The sequence below is a fragment of the Sphaerulina musiva genome (assembly GCF_000320565.1).
Source record: "Sphaerulina musiva SO2202 unplaced genomic scaffold SEPMUscaffold_10, whole genome shotgun sequence".
Taxonomy (NCBI): Eukaryota; Fungi; Ascomycota; class Dothideomycetes; order Mycosphaerellales; family Mycosphaerellaceae; genus Sphaerulina; species Sphaerulina musiva.
The window spans coordinates 275,373-295,079 of NW_016017392.1; the positions used below are offsets into that span (position 1 = coordinate 275,373).

Below are 19,707 nucleotides of genomic sequence, written 5' to 3' on the forward strand. Positions count from 1 at the left end.
ATTGGGGAGCATAGCTTGGGGGAATTTGGTCTGTCCGGAGTACGTACACATGTTTGCAGAATACACATGCTTGACGCAAAATTGAAATTCGCTTTTATTGGATGATGGGGTACATGCCTGTACTTTGCCACCTCCCAAGAATATACCTCTCACTCACACACAATCTCTGCCCATTCCCATTCCCATCATCTTCATCTTCATCTTCATCTTCATCTTCATCATGAATCCCAGCACAACAAAACCACACTGCCCACTCCCTTCCTCCCTTCTACCTTACTTCCCCCCAGCAGCAGCAGCAACCTCCTCCCCCAACGGCAACACATCCGGTACAGGCCCCACAGGCGTAATCCCAAACGGATTAATCTGCTGATGACTCCTCGTATAATGACATTTGATATGCGTAAACTCCGTCGTACCCTCTCCAAACGAGTCAGGAAAGTTCCAATACAAATTCCGCATCCACGCGTGAATCGCCGGATATCCACTGCGAATGTCTCGAAGGTTGCATTTGAAATGTTGCACATACACCACGTCGAAGCGGATGATGGTTGTGTAGAGTCGGATGTCGGATTCGGTGATTTGTGGGCCGTTGTAGAATGGTCCTTTGGAGTTGATGGCGCGGAGGTGGTGTTCGATTTTGTCGAGGGAGGTGAAGAGGGTTGTGACGGCTTTCTCGTAGGCGGATTGGGTGGTGGCGAAGCCGGATTTGTAGACGCCGTTGTTGACGTCGTTGTAGGTCCATTCGTTGGTGGATTCGATGTCTGCCTTGAGGTCGGTGGGGAGGAGGTCTACCTGGGCAAATTTGGGGGGCAGGAGGTGGTTGAATTCGGTGTAGAACATGCGGATGATTTCGCTGGATTCATTGTTCACGATTTTTTTCTGCTTGATGTCGTACAGGGTCGGGACGGTGAATCGGCCAGAGTAGTTGGGGTCTTGTTCGAAATAGATGTCGCGCAGATGCGTGTATTCTTTGTGAATGGGGTCGGGCTCGGTGTGGGCTCCGGGGATTTTTTCGTCGGGGGTGGCGAATCTCCACGACTTCTCTCCCATGTGCCAGTGCACGGAAGTGTAAGGGATGAATTCTTCGAGACCTTTGAGCTTGCGCACAATCAAGGCTCGGTGCGCCCAGGGACAGGCGTACGAGACATAGAGGTGGTAACGACCCTTTTCAGCGGGGAACTCGGCATTGGGTTCCTTGGATATCCAGTTGCGGAAGGCGGATGATTGTCTCTTGAACTCGCCAGACTTGTCTTCAGGGTTCACCCAATTCAGGATGGAGTTCTTGTCGGACTGAAAAGGGGAGTCAGTACATACCTGTGGCAATGACGAAAGCGCCATCTTTCGGGGCAGCACTTACGGACGCCATGGCTGAGCGTGTGGTGGAGAGACGTTGGACTTGTTGACAGAGTTGTGATATTCGCCTGCCCGGTGCACTGAGCATCGATTGTTAATTGGGATAATGTTGGAGGTGATGTTGAGATTTAACGGGGGAGATACTCGAGGTGATGTCCCTCGTCGTTGATGATGCCAAGTCGAGAGGGCGATTCATTACATCATGCTCCCTTGGACTTAATGCTTGATAATACTGCTTACAATGAATACTAACTTGCGGAATGCCGATAATTCCGAGCTAAATGACTGCTTTTGGCACAATATCAAAGTCTCGGCGCCGAAACTAGCTTGCCCGTAGTGCTGTGTATATTCACGGCCCTCGAAGTTGCATACGATGACTATGACTGATCGGCGGCAATTGCATCGGCGGAACGTCCAGATCGGCCTGAGAAGCATTGCTCAGCGGACTAGGCGCAACAAGAGGTCGGACTCTGTCCGCCTCTCGGTAGAACAATCGTAATTTCTCCTCGTCTTTGCAGAAGGCCTTGAAATCCTTCTGCACCGAATCGACAGTCACATCGGGTCGATCATGCTCGGTCGTGTGTCTTGCTGTAGCAGTCAGCTGGCTCGTAGCAAGTCTGTTCGGCAACAGGAGAAAATCGGCAGTGTCGTCGGCGACCACCTGAGCGAGGACGAGACCAGACTTGTGCACAAACTGGGTGTATTGGTAGGAAGGTGGACCAAATGAGTAGCGGACGTCGAGAGAAGTGGTGAAAGCGCTCGCTGCTTCGTAGTCGAGCACAAAATCGAGCTTCTTCAACAGGCGTCTGTGGTAGGCCATGGGATCCTCGATCATGCGAGGCGAAAAGGTGTGCGGCTCCATATGAGGCGTGGCCAGGATCTTGTCTGGCGGTCGGACGGTAAGTCGAATGGGCTGTGGTTGATCGTACGGGTGATGCTCCCGGAACCTGCACGCTTCCTCCAGTGGCAGTTGCATGAGCTTGAGTCCATAGCCATCCACGTAGCTCGACCAGCGCGTGATGGCTTCCCGAATCAACTTGGCCGACGTCCCGAGCCATTCGAGTTGTATGTGGTAGCAGTTCTCGGGGTTGTGGATCCGGTCATAGTGCAAGTCAATGATCTGCATATGATTGGACTTCTTCTGGGGATCAACATTGACCTGCATCGCTCGACTGAGCAAGATCTGTCGCGGTTCTGTGGGGTGCAGCCAGGGGGTACCTCTATCGGAGGACGAGCTGGAGTCAGTCGAGCTAATGCCACTGAGTGGTCGCAACATGGGCGATTTCAGTGACTCCGCCATTGGCGTAGGAGGAATAGATCGCCACGGCACTTTACCAAAGAGACCCATCGAGTCGGGGTATTCCGTCGTTCTGTACGCCGCGCTGATCTGGTAAAAGTAGTGTCCATCTCGGAACTTGTGCTTCTGACGCACGTGAGAGAAGACACCACGACTCATCAGCTGGTTACCCACATTGACGGCATCATCGCGCCCTTCGAGGTCCTTGAAGACACCAAGCAGCCATGTAGTCATCTCATCGCCTCGAAAGCACTTCATGTGAGTGACCGTGAGCCATCTGCGATCCCGGACCTCGACGCCGTATGGCGGCTTCTCCTGCATCTGTTTGACCAGTTTGACAATGTCAAAATTGCTACTGTGGAATTTCTCGGCTTCGGAGAACAACGAAGCATCGAGATCGCCCTCGTGAAGCTGGCTCGATAGAGCAGGACCATGTGCATTGACCACAACAGTCGGGTCACGCGTTTGGTAATCGATTGCCAAAGGATTCGGATCTCGTACAGCGGTGTACGGTGTCGATGCCGCTTTCTTGACAGACATTTGGTGCGATTGATCCTCCGCCGAGAAGTAGCGTTGGCGCTGCCACAACTGCGTCAAGCGCTGGATCCCCTCGATACGTCGTTCTTCATCTGAGAGTCCACCAAGATAGTCGCCCCTCGGGATGTCCACAGGTAACAGTACGAGGCGCACTTTGAAGGTGACATTCAGGTCTGGCAAGGGACCCAGGCGAAGAATATGTTCATCAAGCTCGGTCCAGTCCGTGAGGGGTGCCTCGGAGTGATAGCTGATTTCTGGCTTGATGTTGAGACCCAGGATCGTACGCATTTTGGGCTGGTACGTGGTCACGTAATGTCGCGACTCGGTGCTCTCGCTGCCAATGCCTGCTTTCGGCTCATACTGCACAATCTGCACCTCAAAATCGGAGATGCGCTGAATCTCATGGTATCGCCTACCGAGTGAGAGCAGGATGGGCCGACCTTTACTCTGCACAGTTTGCTCTCCGCCGCTGTTCCTGATGGCTACGATCTGAAAACCGCGGATCAGACGGATGTCGATCAGTCGCTCCACAAGCATACTTGCAGATTCCTCTTTGAGTCCTGTAGACTCAGAGATGATGTGCCGCTTGACCTGTTTGCGATAATAGAACTCCAGTTCTGCGGGCGACGGTTTATACTCCGACGTCAGCGGAAGCGCAGCCGGAGAGCACATGGACGCCCATTTGAAGGAACCCGTACTGACTGGTCGAGGAAAGACGTGCTGCCACTTGCGATACTGGCTCGCCACACGCATATTATCTCTTCTGGGGTTGCACGGATTAAGTAACATGACCCAAGGCGACAACATATCTAGCGCCTCGTGCGTGGAGTCGTGACGGCTTCTGCGGCCGAAGCTCGATTTGCCCCGTGGCGTCGTCGACATCTCGGTCATGGCTTTCGTGACTGTCGTGTCCTCCATGTTCCGTTCCAAAATCTTGACCAGCTCATCAGTATCTTCGCTTCTGCCTTTGACTGGTGTGTGTGAGTGTGTCTCTGCCGGAATTTCAATGGGCCTCGACACATGATTGTGGTCCAGCTCACTACTGAACTGTGAGGATACCATACTTTGCTGCGAAGGCTTCCGCCGCAAACTTGCCTGAAACGCCTTCGCGAGCCCGCTCGATTTATCCCCTGATGCGATGGGTGCCAGCAAAGCGCCGTAGTTGATATCCTTTTCCTTTTCCGCGTGCGTAGCAGATAGAGTCGTACTCGCAACACCTCTACTAGGCGCGAGGCCCTTGGGCCCAAGACTGATCTTTCTTCCGGTCTGCATCAATGGATGGGGTGGCAGACGCGTACGTTTTGCGCTGTATGGGGCCGCTTTACTCGAAGCGCCATTGCTGTCGAGAGCAGGAATGTCAATGGGACGGCTTTTTTCCGGGCTGGCTCTCTTGGGCTTTTCATGGCGCGGAAGACCTCTTACGGTGTCCATGGAGCCCATAGAAGGCTCGAGCGATGCTACCTTCACCAGTCCGAGCGAGCGCGCAGGCTCTTCCCCAAAGACTTGATTGTCGTGATGGTCCATGACCCCCGTGTCTATGTCACCGAAGTCAGAGGTTCTCAGGAACGGCAGCGCGATTTCATGTACGGGCTCTTCTGTGTCCGGAAGTGTCCAAATCGATGCGTCCTCGTCCTGAGAGGTCCGCCAGAATGAAATGTCCACCCAGTGCGGAAGTGCAAACTCGGCAGTACCATCATGATCGTATCTAAACAGTGGTACGGGATGCAAAGGCTTCGGCGAGAGTGCAACGATGTCTACACCAATGCTGTTGCCAACAAGAAGGTCTGTCGTCTGCTTGAGTAAGGTATGATCAGCATTGAACAAGCCAGTGCCAGCAGTGACCGCGATGATAGAAGTGCCAGTGCTCATCAAATGCGCGTCATTCTGATCATCTGCAAAGTCCATGGCGGTAAGGTGGATGGCCTCGAGTATGTTGCTCTCTGCTGCCAAGCATACGGATCTGGACAAAGTCAGGTCGTTGAAGGCCCGTCGGATCTTGTTCAGAATATCTGCCCATGTGATGCTGGTGACTTCTGACACTAGTAGAATATAGAAGTCTTCGCCATGCTGGTGATTGTGAGAATCGCGCTTCGCCGCGCCATCTGCCCCTGCTGCACGTCCGTACAGGATCACTGAAGCCAGATGCCGAGCTTTGTCCCTCTCCCATCGCTGGAACAGTTCGTGGAGTAGACCGTCAATCAGTCTCTCGTACATGAGTTCGCCATGGCTCCAGCCCTCGAGCATTTCTCTGGAAACCTCGATGAGGATAGCATAGCGAGCACTCCTACTGCGAAAGATGGGTTTCGTGTATGGATGTGTGACATAGGCCGATTCTTTCCTTTCGCCAGAGATCCAGATATTCTCGACCTCAGCAATTGCAGAGCCGAGGTATTTGAGCACCTGGCCTTCGTACACGACCGTCTCCTCGAGACTTTTCATGAGCTGCCACATGTCTGCTCTCGACAAGTATTGATTGCGAAAGAAGACCTCCACGTGCGTCGCCGTGGCGGCGTCGGTATCATCGATGAGCTCGATCTTGCCTGAAGTTCTGTTTTCGAACCCAAATTTAAGGGCCAGAGAGACGTGGAGGGAGACTTCAGTGGTGCTAGTGGTCTGCCCAGCTGGACATATGCATAGGCTACGAGCACCAGGGGCAGACAGCCAAGCGACTTCTCCTACGTGCATGGCTCGAGTGCCGGCCAGCACGTCGACAACCGAGACATGATCATCGTGAAGGACAATCGTGCATGACTTTTCCATACCGGTGGAAGCCATCGTGGTCGCCGCGCTCCTGGAAAGTGGTCAGAATGCCGGTATGAGGAGAATGTCGGCTCAAGAACGACGCCTCGCCCTAGCGCTCGCCCTCGTCTCACTCGCAACACGGGCACTGGTGACGGTCTGTAATGGCGAATGTCGCAGAAACACGGTCATGCCAGCCTGTGGTATGGCAGACAGGCAGGCTTCTTGACTGCTGGATGCTGCAGCATGGCCGCTCATTTGCCAGAGAAGGGCTGTTCAATCTTGAAATGCTATAGGAGTCATCATTATCGAGCCAGGAGTAGGAGACTGGTGATGCGCAGTCTAGTACACTGTTGCTGCAAGAAGCGAGATGAATGGATAGATAGAACTAAGGGATACTTATACACTGTACTGAGGTGTAATTGTAGGAGGTGGCATCTATTTATCCCGGTATACTGTATCGAGTTTTGCCTCCGAACCCAGATTTAGAACTAGTCAATTCTCACCCTCAAATTTGATGGGACATTTTAGTTATCGAGGTCGATACTTACCCCTTACATCCCACATTCGATCCACTCCTGGGCCCAGGTAGTAAATACACTCGTTCGCCATGCTCTACCTCGTCATTGCTCCAGTGGTCATCGGCCTCGTGCACAGTGTGCAAGCACACGGCGACAATGCCCATTCGGCACCTCCTCCTGTCGATCCGAACGCCGACTGGGCTACAAAGCACATGGCCGGTATGCTCCCTCCCTCCACTACCTCCTCGATAACATGTAATGAACCACTGCTAATCGATCGATCGGTCGCGTAGAGGAACACCACATGGCTTCCTTCGATGCCGGCTCCTTTTTCAACTTGCACGACTACGATTCTTCCAACTTCTGGACCGCCGATGACCTCCTCAAGACCTACGGGTTGCGCCACGAATCCACTTCCCATGTCGCCGAGGAAGAGAAGCGGGCCAGTGTCCAGCGCGTTATCGACATGTTTGATCGCGACAAAGACAATCGGATATCCTTTGCCGAGTATACCATTGGTGTTGGCCAGGGACTGGTGTTGCCAGACTTGGGCTATGGGCCAGGACACCACGGAGACGACGAGTACGAATACGAGATTCATCACTGGGAGAAATACCACAATGAGAATACCAAAGAGGAAGACTTGACCCACCCCGAGGACATTGAACATTTCAGGAAACACGACGAAATGGAAGAGAGGGAATTGAGACAGGAGCGGATGGACAAAATGGCCATCATTGAAGCCAATATTCCCCAGAAGTTTCGGAGGAAGGAATTATGAGGTTTGTCTCCTGCGATGGGTGCGATCGACCTGGCAGGCCATATCAAACCGGATGGAAGATTCACATGCACATACGCAAAAGAGCTGTGCAATCAGCCGCAGCCTGTCACAATGTCTGGCCCTCTCGGCGATCGAGCGGGATAGACGCTGAAGAGGTGCCTGCATAAGCCAGCACTAGGAGGTAGCTCCGAAAGACCGTGGTACTGGACTATCATGTCGATCCTGGCGTCGGCATATTCTGGCGGCTGGTAGTCTGGCAGATGAGCAAACAGGGATCCGTCTAGGAGGTAGATCGCGCTTTGGCATGGACTGGCGGTGCTGGTCGCCGTCATGACTGCCTATGGCATGTAGATGAAGCGAGAGACGAACATATAGCCAAGACAGCAGTAGTTACGAGTAGCTACCTGGTAATTCTTGGCCTTGCCCGCTGATGGACTCCATCGTAGACCTGCTGGTAAACTGTCTTTCATGGTCATGGGACAGATCTTCACTTTGATCTGATTGGTTGTACGGAATACCATAGGGACAAAACCATCCAGATATTGCTGACTCAGCATCTCTGACTCCCACTTCACTTTGCGTCTTCTTTCTGCTTTCAGTCGCGCCATGTCAACAACGAACATGTTCCAGAGCCCGCTTGCCCCTGGCGCGTGATCTGCGCTACCTAGAATCCAGAAATACGTACATAGGGCTCGCTGCGTTTCCGCACATGGATCTTCGGCGCCCTTCGTTGACCTGAAATCTTCATGCATCCGGACTCCGGCAAAACAGCACAAGCACACATGCCCTCCTTGGGGCTTTCACAAGAACATGCTCTCAGGGCAATATTGGTCGAAGAGAACTCTAGGTCAGGCGAAAGATGTTGTTTCCTGTTTGCGCGTGGACCAACGTGCTTGACAGATGGGACAATGCACGAGTTCAGCATGAACGAGCATAACAAACCGACACGGGACGTACCAAAGGCTCTAGGTGAGGAGTAGGCGCTAAGAGAAACTCCATGCGGATTGACAAGGTGTACCGTTTCCCTCTTCCGGGTTATGGTTTTCCGGACTGAAAATGCCAGAGATCCTCCATCTCGAACTCAGGGTCAGCTGCGACGTGGCGACATTCACCACCGTCCTTCCCACCAAGTCTGCGGAATCATGTGCGGGCCGCGCTGTCCGAACCTCCTCGACTTTGGTTGTTGCGCGCGTCAAATGAATGTGAAAGGAGAAGCGCGCCCCGACCGTCCCCGGGTTGACAGCTTCATTCATTCATTCATATCGATTCAACAGCCACAATAGCAGGACCCACTGCTCGCAACAATACACTGTAATATCTGCTTTCCACTGACTTGCAGGCACAATCTAGTCTTATGTCGGATCGGTGTCATTGTTGGCCCCACTTTTGCAAGCACTTCCGCCATTGTCGCCGCACATTTCGTCCGAGCTTTGCATTTTGGTATTGTAAAGCACAATAGCTTCATTTCGACAATTGATTCGAGGATACTGCAGTGGCTGGTAAGACAGTATATCAACATCCAAGATGTCTTCGGAGAACCCCAAACCTCTTCTCAACGCACCTCGCCATCGACCACCCTCCAAACCTCACGAAAACACCCTTCGACGCTGGACGTCTGACATAGCCATCATCACACGCTTCAACCCTCCACGAGTTGAACAACACAAAGAGCGCCGGACGTTCTCAGATATCGCCCCTAATTCAAGACTCGCTCCGCTACACCTTCACGGCGCACGCGCTCGTTCCTTCCATTCCAGACCGAAGCTTCCTGTCTTAGAACCCAGTACCGCAAACATGTCCACCTCACAATACTTCCTCGAGCTTTATGGGGACCTCTCAGATCAAGCGATGTTCACACAGCCCAACATGCCACCGCAGCAACCGCTGCCTTCACTCCAGGCGGGCGAACAATACTTCGATGGCAACGAAGATCTGCCAAGTGCTTCTTTCAGTAACGCCTTTTACGATGGTCTCATGCCAGAAGGCAACATTCACTCTCGTGACACACAGCACACCGGTTACATGCCACAGCGCAACTGTGCGTTCGACCTGTATCCAACACAGCCGAGTAGCCAGAGTTACTCCGGACAATCAGAATTCACCTATGCGGCGCCTCGATTGTACAATGGTCACGAGACCTTGCCTCAGGATGCTCGCAACTATTCAGCTATGGCAGCACAACATCAGACCCCTCCTCAATCACACCAGAATGGATATCGGCCATATAACGCTTTCAACGAGACCTTCTACGACGGCTTCCAATTGACACCGCAGCTGTACGATCAGCCTGTGACTGCTGCCGAGAACAACACTGCTACCCTGGCTGATGACCTCGGTTGTGCTTCCACTTTCCTGCCGGTCACCCCCGATAGCCCTCTACTGAACATCGAAGGTAACAAAGAGCACGTCGATCCGTCTGGCCCACGTTTGCATAAGCGCAAAATCGCCAAGGCCTGCTCACAGAGCTCGAAATCAACATCTTCTATTCCCTCACCTGGCGACTCGTCAATTGCCCCCCTCAGTCCACGCGCAAAGAACGACAATAATCTCGTTTTCAACGGCTTCGCCGAAGCCGAAGCAGTTGCGTTTAACCGAGCTCGGCCCACGCTTCGTGATGATGACTGGACGGATGTGAAGAGTGCCCCACACAAACACGTACACACGCTTCTAGCCGCCTTCGGCAAATCATATGCCCAAGCTCCTGAGCAGTTTGCTCTGGTCAAGGATGCTGACAAGAGTCGCTGGATCACATACCAAGAAGGCCACGTCGAGAAGATGTCCAAGTATGATGACCAAACCCTCGAAGCTGCCTGCTGGGTTTTACTTAAGCACTTGATCGAAGCTCACGAAGTTGGCATGAAGACTCTGCGATACCACAAAATCGAAGGCAACATCAAGTGCTCTGATCATGTTGACCTCGTTGCCTCAGCCATACGCAAATACGCCGTCATCCGCTACGACGTCGTCCGCCTGCAGCGTCTCGATGAGTTAGTATGCTGCACCACCAGCGCAGTCTCCCGCAAGATCGCCAACTTCAAAGGCAACTGGAACAAAACAGAGCGCGAGAACGAAAACCAAGAAAAGGCCGAGAAGCTCGGCATAGACTACACTCCCGTACTAGGCGACAAGAAGCGCAAAGCTGCAGATGGTGGTGCTGGTGCTGGTGCTGCTGGTGGTGCGACCGCGACGACCAAGCCCGCGAGAAGAAGGGTCCGATCTTTGAGGCCTACGAGCGAAGACACTTCTGCGGTGAACTCTACCATCAAGCCCACGCTCGTATCCCCCACTACATCCGACAACGATGTGTCGCCGACAGAAGCAACCACGACCGCCGCCACAGAGCTTCACAACCCCGTTGCCAACAAAGCGCCCAATCCTGCCCCGTCGGAAACCGAGCAAGCAGCTGGTCTGGTGCCTTCGAGCAGTACCGATTGAGTACTGCCAGGCAGCCATCCATTCAAGCATACAGACACTTCCTTGAACCAATAAAACGAAGAAGTACGAAGAAAAAGAACTTTCCATCACTGTCGCGCTTCACGTGATTGTATACTAGGGCGGCGTTTTCCAGGGTACAAAAGTACAAACCAACAGGTTGGATGGTTTACATAGACGGCACGATGGATGGACGCACGTAGGATAGGACAGGGATGAATGGACGGGACATTTTCGCATGAGGCGTTCGGATGGGTCGAATAGATGGACGCAACAAGACGGTTGGGACGCATTGGGATGGATGAATTGAATGAAAAATGGGGCAATGCGAATGGATGCATGGATGGATGGATACCCGAATGCATGAATGGGCGGGATGGGATGGGATGGATATCCAAATGAATGGATGGCTGAATCACCAGAAGCAAAACCCCCGAATGGTCGGGTCTGTCCAATGGCAGGCAGGCAAAAACGCATGCCATATGGGCATGGGCAAAGAAAAGGACAGAAAAAGGCAGAAAAAAAAATAAGGCATTGAATCACCCATCTTCTGACGAACGAGAGAGAGAGAGAGAGAGAGAGAGAGAGAGAGAGAGAGAGAGAGAGAGAGAGCGTAGATGAGATACTTGCCGCTTGACTTCCCCAAAAGATTAAACCAAAAACAATTGAAAGCTGCTATGATCATTCACTCATTGACCTGTAGTGACTACATACTAGTGACCACCTCAGTGACCACCTCAGTGATTAGTCATTAGTGACAGACAACTAACCCTCGCAATGCCAGCCAGCTTTTAAAATGAAAATAAAAATTCAAAATTCAAAATTAAAGAAATAAAGAATAAAGAAATAATCGAAATCGAAATCGAAATCGAAAATTGGAAAAAGAAAAATCACCCACTCATTTTCAGACCTTTTCTTCCCCAAGATAGACTTTTTTTTCTACAACAATGTATAAAATGCAGTCTTGATCTTGATCACTGTCATTTCGACAATGAAAGTAGTCAGGTAGAGTGCCCTATTTGCACTAGACTACGACTACTACTACTACTACTACTACTACAACTACCGAATTCGCATCGATTGGGTAGGTTTGAAGTGTGTAAGTGGTTTCCTTCCACCCCCATGTGCGCGCCACCTCGCCAATGTGCCAAGTTCTGTTCATGGTGTCCTTGCACACATACCAAAACGCTACGAGAAAAAAAGCCTCCCCTCCATGTTGGGATGTTTCGCCAGCCTGTGGCGGCAGATCTTGCTGTCTGGTTACAAGGGAAAAGGTAGTAAAAAAACCATGTGTCCCGTTCGCGGACGTATGCATGAAGTCGGCATGCCTTTTGAAAAGTCATGTGCCGACACGGATGAAAAGGGCGCTCTGTACCAAGCGATTGCACTCCACCACAGCGTTCGCTCGACGCCGGAGTGCTCGCGCCAGGAGCGGCTTTGTGGCCCACGCCAAAGCTGGTGCTTGGCGGGAGTCGTCTGTCGGGACGTGTATATGGAATTATGATTGCAAAAGAATCCGTCGTCTCTTCACCCGGCGACCTCTCCCGTGACGGGGTAGAACCACGCGCTGATGGCAATAATGAGGTATGTGATCATCAGCATGACACCCTCCAACCAATGTGACTTGCCATCGTTGATGAGGTAGTTGACCAGCCAAATGGAGAGGACCAGCACGACCACGAGGAAGCCATCAAAGTCGAGGTTCAGCGTCGAGTTGGGAGGATCCACATTTGCGCCCACGCCGAACCAGCTGAGCAAGACCATGATGGGCAGGACCAAGAGGGCAATCTGCAGCGAGCTTCCCACCGCAACACCGATGGAGAGATCCATCTTGTCCTTGATGGCGACCGTCACTGCGGTGGCGTGCTCCGCTGCGTTGCCCACAATCGGCAGTAGGATCAGTCCGATGAACTCCTGGGAGACCGACTTGGCGACCGCGTTGATGGCGCTGACCATGTACTCGGCGCAGAGGGCGATGAAGACGGTCGCTATCAGGAGCGTGATGATGGCGCCAATGACACTGAGCGAAGGCGTCTCCTCTTCTTCTTCCTCTTCGTGGATGAGGTTCTCTGCGTTCACTCGCCCACCGGCAGAGGCGGCACCAGGAGCAGCGCCCATGACAGCCATTGCTTTGTTGGCTTCACCCGCATCCTTCCTGCCGGTAGAGCGCTTCGGCGTCTTCTTCGAGGGCTCGTTGTACATGCTCTGGTGAGTCTTGAGCTGGAACAAGAGGTAGGCACCATAGACCACGAGAAGCAAGACTGCAGTGCCGCGCGATGCTTGTGTCACTCCCGAATCCGTGGTGGGCACGCCCGTTCCATTTGCGAACAGACCAAAGGCAGTAGGAATGATCAGAGAGCCAATGGCAAGGGCCAGGAGAGATGAGGCAGTCTGCGCGACGGTAATGTTGAAGTGTTGCTCGGATCGGTTGATACCACCAAAGAAAAAGCACATGCCCAGGACCAGCAGCAAGTTCGAAAGCATACTGCCGATCAGTGACGTCTGCACGATCAACACTTTGCCTTGGATGAGGGCAATGATGCTCACAATGAGCTCGACGGCATTTCCAAAGGATGCGTTGAGGAGGCCACCCAGAACCTCTCCGATATACATGGCCAATTCCTCGGTGGCGTACGACAGCACCGCGGCGAGCGGAATGATGGCGATGAAGTTCATGACGAAGATGATGATTCCATTGGTCTTGGGGGCGTCCTCGCCATGAGGCAGAGCATAGTTGAGTGCAATTCCCACGGGGACGAAGACGAGAAGAATGTTGATCCACGAGCCAAAGACGGCCTTGACCTGGCTCATGAGGCTGAGCTTGGGGCGCTTCTTTTTGGACTTTTCTGACTTTTCCGTGTTCATGCGCGCGAGCTCCTCATCTTCCTCATGCTTTCCTTTGCCAAAGGGCAGAAAGGCACGTAGCTTGCGTTTCCTGGGTTTGCCATCGGTGCTGGCAGGTCCAGCGGACTCGGCGATCGTGCTCGGTGGGACCGTGTCCGTCTGGCCCGAATTGGCCTTTTCCGAGGGCGTGCTTTTCTGAAACGTCTCGATGCCTCTGTTGTGCTGGTTTGCGTGTTCGTCTTCCGCCGTCATGGGGAAGGTGTTGTGGTGGTATTGTGTTTGTTGCGGCCCGTTGTCCATCGACTTGCCGTGGGTGTCCACAGGCGACGAGGCGTGCGGCGCACTCTGCACCTGTCGCAACCCATTTTCCTCATCCCCTGCGGCGCGCGCTCGTGGGTTCGTGTTCATGCGTCCGAAAGGATTGTAGGTGGAGTATTTGGGGTCGCTGGGATCGTTGTGCCAAGCGGATTTTCGCGCGGCATGCTTAATCCTGTCTGCGCTCCACATGTCTCGTTAGTATGGATGTCGGCGGAAGGGCATGCGCATGCTAGGATGGAAGGGCAGCGAAAGCAACAAGTAACATACGCATAATGGTGGTGTGTGGTGGGAGCGGTGCGGTGGCGTGCTGCGCCTCCTTGCTGTCTCCGCTGTCGCCGCGGTCTCCACCTGGGCTCGGTTGAGGGAGGGCAGAGTGTGGGCACTGGCGCAGAGAGAAGGGCGCAAATCAAATCAGGGTAAGTGGGTGATGGAGGAGCGTGTAGGAGGCGACGGTGTAAGCTTCAGCTGCTGCGCCCCAAATGCGAACGCCGGCCGAAGTAGGGAGGTAGTGGAGTGGCGGTAGGAGGTACGATGGTGAAGCTGAGCTTCGGAGATGGGGGGGATCCTGTGAAGGTAGAGTCCCGAGTGAAGTAAGTGGTGCAGCCTGAAGGCAGAGGCAGAGGTGTTGACGTCGGGTGTGAAACAGCAAAACGGTCAGAGGCCGCCGTTCGTCTCTTTATGAAGCTTCGTTGCTGTGATCGTCGTTGTAGAGTAGTGTGGCGCAAGGAGGCTGACCCGCCAATTGCGATGGCAGATCAGGAAATTGGCAGGCGCAGCAGGTAGTGGCGCATTGACTGCTCAATCGTCATCAAATATGCGTGGGCGTGCTGTCCAACTGCTGTGCCCACTACCTAACTGACCTGTACTGACCTGCCTTACCTAGTACACCGAGGTACATATGAACCTGGATGTATGCCCATGTTCATTACTACGACATTACCTACTTAGTACCTCCCACCACCTCCTATCGTGAGTTCAGGGAGAGGTGAGGCGAGGTGCGGCGGCGCGGCGGCTGGCAGCTGGCGGTTAGGATGTGGATGTCCAAACCATCAAAGGGCCAACGGGGACGGGAAGGGAGATCTAGCTCGGCCTGATACTTCGACGCACCAACGGTGGATGGGAGCCTTCCCCGTAGCCACGATCAAGCAGGTTGGTACCTAGGCCGGTAGTGGTATGCGACGCGATGCGATTGCCAGCAGAAAAAACAACAACAAACCACTATCTCCTAGTACGACCTGTAGGTACATGCACCATCTCAGCCTTCAGGTTTGTGTCTGCCGCTGGTCCACGTCACAGGTGAAGCCATGAATTCTATCCATCTGGGTTCGCAAGCGCCATTGTTGGACGGAGAGGCGCCTTGGCAGGACGATCGCAACGACATGAGGATAGGTACTGTACGGTATGCAGTAGGAGGTAGTACATTGGTGGAAGATGAGGGAGCACTGCTGACGATTGTTGTGCGAAATAAGCACATGGCTGTGGGACTGTATCTGTATTGGCACCACGACCAAGCTTTCGCCGTGCAGTGGCATGCTTATTGCTGGCATGTCCACGGCGCTGATGAGCCTACACCCGTCCGACCGACCGACCGATCTTGGCACGCTCATGACGACGATGCGGTGAGCGTCAGCGCAGGGACTTCTGACACCAACGCCACTCCGTCGTCGTCGTCGTCCACGGGTCGTTGTCGGGTACATAGGTCGTTCTCTCCACGATCATGTGAAGGAGACAACTCCGTAACTTGGTAGCATCAAACTAGTTCAGAACGGTTGCAGGCCAAGTTCTTCATCGCAGGAGGAAAAGCGGTAACCTACACTCGCTAGGCCCAGCACATAATCTCCGAGAGGCTAGATAGTCGATCGCTCTGCCAGATAATGTATCCAGCATCATGAATACAGTAGAACTACATGTACCTGTCAATAGGCCCCCTGCATGATTATTATTTCTTACACGCGACACACTGCCTCTAGACAGCTTCCGTGAGACTGCGTGTGTCCTGTTTGCATCCCAGGCGATACCAGAACTCCCATGAAGCCGGCTACGACAAGTACTTTCGACCGAATTAACGAGCAGCTCTAACATGATACAGTAACTACTGTTGAGATGAGCCTTGAGAGGTCGTCAACTGCTGCGCCACCAGTGCTTTCGTGCTCTCTCTCTTCAACACCACAGCAGTACGCGCAAGCGTCTCGCCGCTGACCGCGTGCTTCCCGGTCCACGATGAAGCTCCACGGTGACCGACAGACAGCTTGCAGGTACACGTACTTACTTGCCCTGGCCCAGAGGGGACGACGGCCTTGTGAAGAACCTTTGCCCAGCCCTCCGGTCCAGCGTCGGAAAACGAACGATACAGTGGTCGTGCACAGCAGAAGACCAGATCGGGCGATCACCAACTCCGCACCACCTCCTAGGATCAGACATGCGAGTACCTGTAGGAGGTACTGTGCGGTGGTGGCAGGGGGTGGGAGCTACCTGTACTGTGCAGACATGAAGTCACCAAGTAGACGCAGAACAGCAGTAGTGTGGTTGATCACGCGGGGGGAGCAGTCTGGAGACTCGCACCAGTCCGTGTACTCAGCACTACTACTTGGTCTGCCCTTTCCACATCACAAACTCCCAGGAGGTCTGGAGCTGGCAATTCTGCAGTGAAGAGTCTGGCCGTGGACGGTAGTGGCTGGGAAGGGTGGGCACCGGAGGTGCTTCGTAAGATGGATCGGGCGGTAGGATACTGTTATACCTACAGACTGGAGGCTTCGAATTAGGTTCGCGGCAGCGGCACACGACGGGAATCACATGGGATGGGCACATATAAGGCCTGTCTGCCAATAATGCTACGTGGAACGACAAGACACAACACGAATCGACACGACAGGGGCCTCCGTTGCGCGATAAACCTACTTTGTGAAATGACGACTTTTTGGATGGAGCGACAATTCAGAGTGATATCGCTGCACGGTGCAACACCGCGGTCGTTTCACGCTGCTATTAACAGCGCCCGAGCTGCAACAGTGCAACATTTCTGTAACACGCCAAAGAATGAGACTTCCTACAGTTACACCGACCGACGATATCTCGGCACTCGTCGTGGCCGCATACGAGCCCAAAAACGAATTATGCTGCCCAACGCTATTCACGCAAAAGCCTTGTTTTCATGCCCGTCGATACACCCCTTTGCCAGGGATATCCTGAGGAGCTCCCGCCAGACATCGAATCAACATGCGCTATTCGGCGCCAGTGCGATGTCGCTGCACCATGGTAGACTCGATCGAGACCGAGTCGAAATCGTTGAATAATACCGACCTCTATGGACTTTGGGGTCACCGGTCACCTCTCCAAGCACGTACCGCCAGGACCGACCGTTAGTCCCGAAATCATCCTGACATCTTTGTGCATCCCAACATCATTCTTACTTATCTTATCCGAGGGCTAGTCAATCTCAGCCATACATCATGGCAAGACGCTCCGACGCGCATCGCGCTCCATCCTTTCTCTTTGCGCTGACCGTCGTTTGCGTCTAGGCCGAGGGATTCAAGCCCAACATGAATTACTCTAATATGATCGAGGAGAAGAACCTCAAAGTGAGTATCGCAGCTACCGGTACGAGGGAATGATGATGAGGATGAGGATGATGATGATCCTTTGCTCCAGCACTGACAGAGACATGCGCACAGAAAACATTCATCATAGCAACATTGGCATCCACTATCATTGGCACTTTTACTGCGAGTCTGGCGCTGCATGACAAGATCAAGGAGCGAGCGGCAAAGAACAAGCAGGAAGCGACAGATAAAGGACAGAACGAAGAGCTCAAGGCATTGAAGGAACAGATCGAGAAGCTCAATAATACCAATGAGGATGCCCGGAAAGGGGAGAAGAAGTCACGCCCATCGCGATCGAGGTCCCGATCCCGGTCCAGATCCAGACGACGGTCACGGTCGCGATCCAATAGCGATCGTCCCAGTCGACGACGACCCCGCCGCGACGATTACGACGAACCCGAAGTCAGTGCCCGAGTCCAACACGTCGTCGTCGGAGTCATCCGTGATGCCATGTCCAAAAACCCCAACCTCACTGAGGCAGATGTCGCAAAACTCGTGGCTGCTGCGGAAGAAGCCGCTCGAGATGGCACAGTCGATACGCTACGCGATCACTATCAGCGCATGATACTACCCGCAGCAGCACCAGCAACGAAGCCTCTCCCGCCTGAAGAGCAGCATCGAGCACTGCCTGCACCATTGGATCTGCCGCGTGGTCAGCGACCGAGCCAGGACCGACCTCCGATGAGTGTTGCTGCTGGAGTACGACAGGATCAGACCAGATCGTATACCTCCAAGAGCGTTGCTGGCTCGAGACATGACTCCTACTTGGCGAATTTGCCGAATGATGACTTCCAACATAAGCCGGGCCTGGGCCGCCACCTGGAAGAGAGGAATCCGATGGATTACTCGCCGCCGCCGCCACTTCCCCAGCAAGCCGCGCCTCAGAGGACCAAGTCTGTATATGCGGCCGAGAACTCCAGAGCGTCTGTGGGCGGAGGTCGGAACCGATCAGTGCATGCCGATGAGTTCGTGGCGACATCTCGATCATTGCCTATGCAGAGTCAACGGCCTGCGGAGAGAGACAGTAGATCTACCAAGGCAGAACCTGGGAAATCCCGAGCGGCATCACAAGGACCACCGCCGCCACCACCAGCAAGTGAACCCAGACCCTCATCAACCAAGACTGAAGTTCCCAAGGCAAAGTCTTTACCGCATCAGGCCGATTGGAAACCTCCGCAAGAGAAATACGACGATCCTTTTGGGGGAGCAAAATCCGTCAAGGCGTCCACTCAGGCCGTCAAAAGTGTAGTGCCTTCCCGAGCAGAAGGCGTCAAATCCGAAAAGGCATATGCACAGCCCGCAAGAAGTGTCGGTGGCGCAAAGAGCGCAGCGCCAACACAATCTGTCTATGCCAAGTCAGAAGCACCAGTGTCCAGGTATGTATATACGCCCATCCACTCGCAATAAGTTGAGCTATCCAACTCTACCTGAACTAAACATCTCCAATAGACCCGCCCCAGCAAAATCCGAAGCCCCTCCCAAATCCACCAAAACCGAACCTCCCAAATCCCGCGCCCCCTCTCGAGTAGCAGCAGCAACAAATGATAATCCCGGCTTCATCGCACCCATCCCCATTCCCGCCCCACCCCTCGGACCCTCACACATCCCCTCACCACCCCGCTCCTCCTCCGCCAACAACCCTCGGCCCATCAAAGAAATCCGCGAAGTCCGCGAAGTCCGCGAAATCAAATCCCTCCCCGCCCCTCCCAACGACCTCTTCTGCCGCTACGCCTCCGACCTCCAAAACAGCCATCTCCCTCTCCATCCCAATTTCAAATCCTCCGGCTCTCACCGCTGTCCCACATGTTCCCACACCATCCCCGTCGACACGCGCGACGTCTGGGTCCTCTCCACGCATTCCCCTTCCAGTAACAATAATAATAATCACAGTAGTAGAACAAAAGACTACCGCCTCGACGCGCGCTTTATTACAAAATGCCATACGCCTCAACGAGGCGAATTCGCGTGTGTGCTTTGTGATCGATTTCGAGATCGCGATTGTTTGTGTCGGGGCGTGGATAGTTTGGTTGCGCATTTGGGGAAGGAACATTGTGCGGAGGAATTTGAGAGGGATGACGATTTGATTCGTATGGATGTCGATGAGAGGGGTGGGAATGGTGGTGGGAGGATGGTGGTTAGGGGGAAGGCGGGGAGGGAGATGGCTTTGGCTTGAATTTTGTGAGGGGGAAGGGGATGGACTTGAGGTACTGAGAGAGAGAGAGAGAGAGAGAGAGAGAGAGAGAGAGAGAGAGAGAGAGAGAGAGAGAGAGAGAGAGAGAGAGAGAG

General features: G+C 53.6%; 8 protein-coding genes across 8 annotated transcripts; 4 read left to right on the forward strand and 4 right to left on the reverse strand.

Annotated features, from left to right (window-relative positions):
* Positions 1–18: 18 nt before the first annotated feature.
* Positions 19–4,671, reverse strand: SEPMUDRAFT_151362 (uncharacterized protein). Its single transcript, XM_016906764.1, has 2 exons — positions 1,358–4,671; positions 19–1,290 (listed from the first exon to the last, which is right to left on the reverse strand). Exon 1 carries the CDS (start codon positions 4,625–4,627, stop codon positions 1,703–1,705), a length of 2,925 nt encoding a protein of 974 aa, XP_016757392.1. The 5' UTR covers positions 4,628–4,671; the 3' UTR covers positions 19–1,290; positions 1,358–1,702.
* SEPMUDRAFT_110787 (uncharacterized protein) lies at positions 274–1,338 on the reverse strand (the record flags this gene model as incomplete). The annotated part of the gene is made up of 2 exons (XM_016900870.1): positions 274–1,290; positions 1,315–1,338. 2 exons carry the CDS (start codon positions 1,336–1,338, stop codon positions 274–276), a joined length of 1,041 nt encoding a protein of 346 aa, XP_016757393.1.
* A 214-nt stretch (positions 4,672–4,885) lies between the features above and the next one.
* Positions 4,886–5,677, reverse strand: SEPMUDRAFT_25420 (uncharacterized protein; the record flags this gene model as incomplete). Its single annotated transcript, XM_016908394.1, has 1 exon — positions 4,886–5,677. A coding segment is annotated over one exon (792 nt), but the record flags the coding sequence as incomplete, so codon positions are not given.
* An 820-nt stretch (positions 5,678–6,497) lies between these two features.
* SEPMUDRAFT_158509 (uncharacterized protein) lies at positions 6,498–7,741 on the forward strand. The gene is made up of 2 exons (XM_016907795.1): positions 6,498–6,666; positions 6,741–7,741. Exons 1-2 carry the CDS (start codon positions 6,537–6,539, stop codon positions 7,226–7,228), a joined length of 618 nt encoding a protein of 205 aa, XP_016757395.1. The 5' UTR covers positions 6,498–6,536; the 3' UTR covers positions 7,229–7,741.
* A 282-nt stretch (positions 7,742–8,023) lies between these two features.
* SEPMUDRAFT_151364 (uncharacterized protein) lies at positions 8,024–8,940 on the forward strand. Its single transcript, XM_016906765.1, has 2 exons — positions 8,024–8,197; positions 8,579–8,940. Exons 1-2 carry the CDS (start codon positions 8,137–8,139, stop codon positions 8,845–8,847), a joined length of 330 nt encoding a protein of 109 aa, XP_016757396.1. The 5' UTR covers positions 8,024–8,136; the 3' UTR covers positions 8,848–8,940.
* A 23-nt stretch (positions 8,941–8,963) lies between these two features.
* Positions 8,964–11,122, forward strand: SEPMUDRAFT_151365 (uncharacterized protein). The gene has a single exon (XM_016906766.1). The coding sequence runs from the start codon at positions 9,023–9,025 to the stop codon at positions 10,661–10,663; it is 1,641 nt and encodes a 546-aa protein (XP_016757397.1). The 5' UTR covers positions 8,964–9,022; the 3' UTR covers positions 10,664–11,122.
* A 448-nt stretch (positions 11,123–11,570) lies between these two features.
* SEPMUDRAFT_151366 (Calcium/proton exchanger) lies at positions 11,571–14,449 on the reverse strand. The gene is made up of 2 exons (XM_016906767.1): positions 14,090–14,449; positions 11,571–13,998 (listed from the first exon to the last, which is right to left on the reverse strand). Exons 1-2 carry the CDS (start codon positions 14,091–14,093, stop codon positions 12,188–12,190), a joined length of 1,815 nt encoding a protein of 604 aa, XP_016757398.1. The 5' UTR covers positions 14,094–14,449; the 3' UTR covers positions 11,571–12,187.
* A 2,203-nt stretch (positions 14,450–16,652) lies between these two features.
* Positions 16,653–19,707, forward strand: SEPMUDRAFT_151367 (uncharacterized protein). The gene is made up of 4 exons (XM_016906768.1): positions 16,653–17,274; positions 17,341–17,419; positions 17,494–18,797; positions 18,871–19,707. Exons 3-4 carry the CDS (start codon positions 17,872–17,874, stop codon positions 19,592–19,594), a joined length of 1,650 nt encoding a protein of 549 aa, XP_016757399.1. The 5' UTR covers positions 16,653–17,274; positions 17,341–17,419; positions 17,494–17,871; the 3' UTR covers positions 19,595–19,707.

Coding starts and splice junctions, on each gene's coding strand:
- SEPMUDRAFT_151367 (XM_016906768.1), top strand. CDS start 17,872: ATGTCCAAAAACCCCAACCTCACTGAGGCAGATGTCGCAAAACTCGTG. Junction 18,798..18,870: donor TCAGAAGCACCAGTGTCCAG/GTATGTATATAC, acceptor CATCTCCAATAG/ACCCGCCCCAGCAAAATCCG.
- SEPMUDRAFT_151365 (XM_016906766.1), top strand. CDS start 9,023: ATGTCCACCTCACAATACTTCCTCGAGCTTTATGGGGACCTCTCAGAT.
- SEPMUDRAFT_151362 (XM_016906764.1), bottom strand. CDS start 4,627: ATGGGCTCCATGGACACCGTAAGAGGTCTTCCGCGCCATGAAAAGCCC.
- SEPMUDRAFT_151364 (XM_016906765.1), top strand. CDS start 8,137: ATGCACGAGTTCAGCATGAACGAGCATAACAAACCGACACGGGACGTA. Junction 8,198..8,578: donor GGACGTACCAAAGGCTCTAG/GTGAGGAGTAGG, acceptor GGCACAATCTAG/TCTTATGTCGGATCGGTGTC.
- SEPMUDRAFT_158509 (XM_016907795.1), top strand. CDS start 6,537: ATGCTCTACCTCGTCATTGCTCCAGTGGTCATCGGCCTCGTGCACAGT. Junction 6,667..6,740: donor GGCTACAAAGCACATGGCCG/GTATGCTCCCTC, acceptor TCGGTCGCGTAG/AGGAACACCACATGGCTTCC.